At 47.2% G+C, this 7,168-nt stretch overlaps 1 protein-coding gene across 1 annotated transcript; it reads right to left on the reverse strand.

Moving 5' to 3' along the window:
* Positions 1 to 254: 254 nt before the first annotated feature.
* On the reverse strand, positions 255 to 6,719 carry LOC135889014 (carbohydrate sulfotransferase 5-like). The gene is made up of 2 exons (XM_065416830.1): positions 6,675 to 6,719; positions 255 to 1,463 (listed from the first exon to the last, which is right to left on the reverse strand). Exons 1-2 carry the CDS (start codon positions 6,678 to 6,680, stop codon positions 255 to 257), a joined length of 1,215 nt encoding a protein of 404 aa, XP_065272902.1. The 5' UTR covers positions 6,681 to 6,719.
* Between the last annotated feature and the right edge of the window lie 449 nt (positions 6,720 to 7,168).

Below are 7,168 nucleotides of genomic sequence, written 5' to 3' on the forward strand. Positions count from 1 at the left end.
TATTTACAAGATGCAGTGTTCACAACAGCTCACCTCAGCTGTAAGTGTGCAAACTGACAAATCTCATGCTGCATTTCTCATTTGTTTCACATTCTCCAGTGTGTGAAATTGAAGAAAAAAAACAAACTTCCATCACTTGAAAAAAATAGCAGCTAGGACTAGAATTAAATTTGACAGCCAAATCTTTTCATACTACCTACACATTGCACAGTAGATACATAAAATTTCCAAAAAACCTCTCAAAGTAATATGTCTTAGTTTTTCGGATTAAATGATGACCAACTGAACTGGTTTCTTTGTCTTGGCAACACTAAATCTAATGACAAATCTTTTTGCTCTTTCTCAGAATCCAGAAGTTTATAGCCAAGCATATTTATAGCACCTTTGCAGACTTCTTGTACTTTCTTAATTTTCTGGAAGGAAAGAATATTCCTCCAGGCCTGGGAAACATTAACTGCATCTCGGGAGGTGATTTTGAAGGCTTCCCTTTTCTTTCCTGGTCCCTGGCCATGTGTGATATTATAGATCCAGCTTTCAAGTCTGGGGGTCAGTCTAAGATCTGCAAATGTATACATGTCTCTGATTTCTGATAAGGGATCTTGTACCAGATCTTCAAAACGGATCATCAAATAGCGATCTTTTAGAAATCTTGGAGGTTTTTGAGTAGCTGTTTCATAAATCTGGACATGACTTCTACAAATTTCCTGCATTACTTTATATTTGCTGTCCTCCACTTTAGTGCCATTGGTGCTCAGAACAATCCCATTGTCACGAGCTAAGGCTTTTACTGATTGTTCTCGTGACTTGGCAACAGCTCTGGGATCACGCACTAAGTGAATGATTTTGAGATTCAGGGAGAGGTCAGTGAGAAGGGGATAGAGAACTGTCAGATCAAAGAACCGGACCTCCTTGAGGACAATGTGGCTATAGGTCTTGCAAGCTTCCTCCACCTTGCTGAATGGGTACTTGCCACAAAGGGTCTTGCAGGCCATTTCATTGGTAATGTCGGTGCGTTGAAAGGAATCACAGGCAGGAGCTGAACAGAGTGCCCGACTCACTGCCCACTGGAACAGATCGGACAAATTTCTCTTCCAAGGCATGTAGGCATCAAACACAGACATGTCACACTTGAAGACAGACCTGACTAGGTCTCTAACAGCCATATGTAAGACTTTGGCACTGTTCTGGTACATCGTTACCCACACATGCCAGGCAGGTTCCATCAGGTAGAAGACATCAGGGTGTTGGCTAAACAGTTGGCCAACGAAGGAAGATCCTGACCTCCAGGAAGAGAGAATAAGGATGTGCACCCGAGATGGCTTCTCTTCAGACTGAGGCATGAAGCTGCTACGTCGAGCATACATAAATAGTAAGAATCCAGTCTGAATCATAAGGAAAACTACAACAATAGTGCTGGAAATCCGAAGTCTCATCATACTGGCTGAAGGAAAGCAACTAATACACTGAAAAGGGAGAGGAAAAAGCTGTTTAGTATTTGGTAACAACTGCAGTGGCATAATGACAACACAACTCACAGCAGAGGGGGAGGGATAGCTCAGTGGTTTAAGCATTGGCCTGCTAAACCCAGGATTATGAGTTCAATCCTTGAGGGGGCAACTTAGGGATCTGGGGCAAAATTGGTACTTGGTCCTGCTAGTGAAAGCAGGGGGCTGGACTCGATGACCTTTCAAGGTTCCTTCCAGAGATAGGATATCTCCATTAATTTATTTATAATTTAGATAGACTACTGTACTGTTAAGACTTTTCTTTTTTGTATTTATGTGCTATGTTGGATATAACTTGTTTCTGACTTATGGAGACTGCAGAGTGAGTCTATTGGCAAGAGAGCTGAGAAAGGTAGTAAATGGAATGGGAAAAAGGCAGTGCAAGAGTGAGCACAGAGTAGAAGGAAGTTTGGAGTGGGTATCTGGTGCTGCAGAGAGTAAGTTGTTCAACTGTTAGTATACGAAAGTAAATAAAATCTGTAAAATAAACAAATAAAAAAGCCTTAGCCTTTAACAAAGATAATACAAGACTTACCACACTAGTTCAGACCTAGTCAGTATGCTGTCTCAAACAGCGGCCAAAACCAGATGCTTCAGAGAAAGGTGCAAGAAATCCTGTAATGCACAATCATGGAATGGCAATGTGCCCCAATAGGTGGTGGAGAGCATAGAAGATGTCTAAATTAAGTTGCAACAAAGAGTCCTGTGGCACCTTAAAGACTAACAGATGTATTGGAGCATAAGCTTTCGTGGGTGAATACCCACTTCGTCAGACGCATGTAATGGAAATTTCCAGAGGCAGGTATAAATATGCAGGCAAGAATCAGTCTGGAGAGAATGAGGTTAGTTCAATCAGGGAGGGTGAGGCCCTCTTCTAGCAGTTGAGGTGTGAACAACTACAAAAGCAGTTTCTCCTCCCTTGGTGTTCACACCTCAACTGCTAGAAGAGGGCCTCACCCTCCCTGATTGAACTAACCTCATTATCTCCAGACTGATTCTTGCCTGCATATTTATACCTGCCTCTGGAAATTTCCATTACATGCGTCTGACGAAGTGAGTATTCACCCACGAAAGCTTATGCTCCAATACATCTGTTAGTCTTTAAGGTGCCACAGGACTCTTCGTTGCTTTTTACAGATCCAGACTAACACGGCTACCCCTCTGATACATTAAGTTGGATGGGACTTTAACAAAACATGGTGAGGCTGAATGGAGAGGGGTAGGGAAGCAATTGGTTTAATTTATTTGAAATAGGACTCAGCTATCAAAAGTTTGGGAAATGTTGCCAAAGGAGAAGTTTGCTTCCTAACCCTCCCATCAGTTACAGTTCAGTTTATGTCCTGAAGTATGAGGTTTTTTATCCCTTAAAAATGTTCCTATCCATTGTAATTTTGGATGTTCTCACATATGTCTGAAACATAGGTTGTCAACCTAGTACCCAGCCATAGAGTAAAATCACCAGCATAACAACAAACGGAGGTAGTAAGAGTTTAGGCAGCATGGGGGCAACCCAGTTTACTGCACAAAGTACACACTGTATACAGTGATTACAATGGCACCCATAGAGAAGCTCACGGCCCACAGAGCCCAAATACAACATCTTGATGCCAGAGTTGCTGAACTGGAGGAGCAGAGATGCAATTATATAAAGAAAACAGAGCATATAGGAGCACTGTAACAGACTTACCTCAGCACTGACTACTCTGATCCTGCGTTTAAGGAAGCCAGTCTCATGATGGGAGTGTACGGGTTGGACCCCTTGGGAAGCCACCTGATATGCTGAGAAACCGCTGAGTCTACCTGTTCTGCTAGCATGGGCCCCCTTTAACTTGTCTTGCTGAGCCAGGCTCTTAAACCTCCTCTAACACGCACACAGGCGGGGCCACACCCAGCTGCAGATCAGCTCTGGAAAGACTCAGTTTTAGGGACTTGCTCCAGCACTCAGATGTCCACCTCCCTTGGAGTACAGACCCAAAGATATATTATGAAATTCGCCCCCTCCCTCAATGTGGAGAGAGGTGTGCACCCCGCCCCCCAGTTAAAAATTACAGAAACTGGGTTTAATAATAAAACAAATTTTATTAACTATAAAATACAGATTTTAAGTGGTAAAAGGGGTAACAAACAGAACAAAGCAGATTACTAAACAAATGAAATCAAACATGCAAAATAAGTTTCACTAAAGAAATTAGTTACAAATAGTATTTCTCACCCTAGATATTGTTGCAGGCAGTTTGCAAAGTTTCTGTGGTTCAGAGTTCCAGGTATATTCCTTTTCAGACTGAACACGTCTCAGTCTGGACTCCCCCCTTGCCTTCCCATTTGCAGTCTTTCTTCTTGGGCCATAGAGAGGAGGAGTCCTGTTTGCTTTCCTTCCCACCCTTAAATAGGATTTACATAAGGCGGGAATCCTTTATTTCTCAAACTTGACCCCACTTCCCAAGAAGTCCCAGGTAATGTTTTAGTATCAGTTGACAAGACCACCTGACTCTGTAGGATCACAGTGTCCATGAGTCAGGCCTTGTCTACACTGGCAAGTTTCTGTGCAGTAAAGCAGCTTTCTGTGTTGTAACTCCCGAGGTGTACACACTGCGAAGCCACTTAGTGCGCAGGAACTGCGCAGTTGCAGCGCTGTAAAAAAACACCCCGAGAGGCATACAGCTTTCTGCGCTGGGGCTACAGCACTGCGGTGCCAGTGTAGACACCGTGGTCAATTACAATGCTGCGATTAGCCTCCAGGAGGTGTCCCACAATGCCTGTTCTTGCCTCTCTGGTCATTGGTTTGAACTCTACTGCCCTGCCCTCAGGTGACCAACCGTCATCCCCACCCCGTAAATTCCTTTGGAATTTTGAAAGTCCCCTTCCTGTTTGCTCGGTGATGCGTGCAGTGGTCTCAGCGCATCTTTCCAGGTGGCCATGCCTGCTCCATGCACCAGGCAATCCCCTGCTTGGTGCAATGCCGAGCTGCTGGACCTCATCAGCATTTGGGGAAAGGATGCTGTCCAGTCCCAGCTGTGCTCCAGCCATAGGAATTATGGTACCTACAGACAGATTTCACGATGCATGACAGAAAGGGGCCATGACCGGGACACGCTGCAGTGCAGGGTCAAAGTGAAGGAGCTGCGGAACACCTACCACAAGGCGCGGAAGACAAACCGCCACTCCGGTGCTGCGCCCATGAGCTGCCGGTTCTACAAAGAGCTGGATGTGATACTCGGCGGCAACCTCACCTCCACTGCAAAGACCACTGTGGATACTTCAGTGGCTCGCGTGCCAGTCGAGAGCGGACCAAGCAAAAGGAGGAAATCTTGGACAAGGATGTGGAGGGGGACCCAGAGGCAGAGGATGACTTGGAGATCAAAGATTCATGCAGCCAGGAGCTCTTTTCTACCCTGGAGAAGGCTAGCCAGTCACAGCTGTTGGATGTTGGTGAAGCGCAAACAGGAGAGGAGGCCCCTGGTAAGTGAATTTGATTTTGGAAATTGCTGAAGCGAGTTGTTGGGGGCAGGAGGACTGCAGAAAGCAGGCTGTTCTCCCACCACATGCCTAGTCTGAGCGGCGGAACAGGCTGTAGATTGACTCCCTCACTTCATGGGAATCTGCCTCAGAGATCTCCAGGAAACTCTTATGGAGATACTGGGCAATCCGCTGCCACAGGTTCTTCCGCGAGCTACTTTGTTTCTTGCCCCATTAACAGTAACTTTCCTGCGCCACTGTGCTGTCACGGGGAGGGGAGGGGACCATTGCTGCACACAGGCAAGTCGCATAATGGCCAGGGCGGAAGCCTCAGTCTTGGAGAAGACCCTTCCTTGATTCCCTGCTCACCCTCAGCAGCAAGATATCTTCCATAATGATCACATCTTTATTCTACTAATTGAAAGCAGAGCCCTGCAAAACAACAGGCAATTACGTTAAACCTTCATATTGCATCATCTGCACCAATCACAATCACCTCCTAGCATTACAAGCACTGCACTCCCCAGCACAGCAACAAATATTAGTGGCTTTCAGCTTCAAATTGCTGCCTCAAGGCATCCCTGATCCTTATGGCCCCACGCTGCACCTCTCTAATAGCCCTGGTCTCTGGCTGTTCAAATTCAGCCTCCAGGCTCTGAGCCTCAGTGGTCCAGCCCTGAGTGAAGCTTTCATCCTTCCCTTCACAAATATCATGGAGCATACAGCACGTGGTTATAAGCATAGGAATATTGTCATCAGCCAGGTCCAGCTTCCCACAGAGGCAGCGCCAGTGGGCTTTTAAACAGCCAAAAGCACACTCAACCGTCATTCTGCACTTGCTCAGCCTGTTGTAGAACCGCTCCTTCCTGCTGTCAAGTTGTCCCATGTATGGCTTCATAAGCCACGGCATTAAGGGGTAGGCGGGGTCTCTCAGGATGACAATGGGCATTTCGACTTCCCCTATGGTGATCTTCTGGTCTGGGAAGAAAGTCCCTGCTTGCAGCTTCCTGAACATGCCAGTGTTCCAAAAGATGCATGCGTCATGCACCTTTTCTGACTGCGTTAATGTCCATGAAACGCCCACAGTGATCCACAAGCACCTGGAGAACCATTGAGAAATACCCCTTGCGACTGATGTACTCGGTGGCTAGGTGGTCTGGTGCCAGAATTGGAATGTGTGCGCCATCTATGACCACTCCGCTGTTAGGGAAGCCCATTTGTGCAAAGCCATCCACAATGTCACGCACGTTGCCCAGTCACGGTCTTTTGAAGCAGGATGCAATTAAAGGCCCTGCATACTTCCATCAACACGAGTCCAATGGTCGACTTTCCCATTCCAAATTGGTTAGCGACCAATCGGTAGCAGTCTGGAGTAGCCAGCTTCCACAGTGCATCGCTACGTGCTTCTCCAACAACAGGGGGAGGGATAACTCAGCGATTTGAGCACTGGCCTGCTAAACCCAGGGTTGTGAGTTCGATCCTTGAGGGGGCCCTTTAGGGATCTGGGGCAAAAATCTGTCTAGGGATTGGTCCTGCTTTGAGCAGAGGGTTGGACTGGTTGAGGTCCCTTCCAATCCTAATATTCTATGATTCTAGGGCAGCTCTCTTTCTCGTGTCCTTGTGCCGCAGGGCTGGGGAAAGCTCATCACACAGTCCCATGAATGTGGCTTTCCTCATCTGAAAGTTCTGCAGCCACTGCTCGTCATCCCAGACGTGCATGACGATGTGATTCCACCACTCCGTCCTTGTTTCCCAAGCCCAAAAGCCCACAGTCTGCTTTGGACTTAACTATCTTGAATAATTTTGTATTGTCTGCAAATTTTGCCACCTCACTGTTTACCCCTTTTTCCAGATCATTTATGAATATGTTGAATAGAGTTGCCAGGCGTCTGGTTTTTGACCGGAATGCCTGGTTGAAAAGGGACCCTGGCAGCTCCAGTTGGCACCACCGACCAGGTCGTTAAAAGTCCGGTTGGCAGTGCAGCGGGGGCCTGGGGCTAAGGCAGGCTCCCTGCCTGCCCTAGCTCTGTGCGGCTCCTGGAAGTGGCCACCAGGTCCTTGCGGCTCCCTAGGTGCATGGACGGCCAGGGAGGCTACGCACTCTGCTCGCATCCTGAGTGCCAGCTCCACAGCTCCCATTGGCTGGGAACCGCAACCAATGGGAGCTGCAGGGGTAGCGCCTGTGGGCGCAAGGGCAGCGCAGAGCC

This window comes from Emys orbicularis, chromosome 14, assembly GCF_028017835.1.
Source record: "Emys orbicularis isolate rEmyOrb1 chromosome 14, rEmyOrb1.hap1, whole genome shotgun sequence".
NCBI lineage: Eukaryota > Metazoa > Chordata > Testudines > Emydidae > Emys > Emys orbicularis.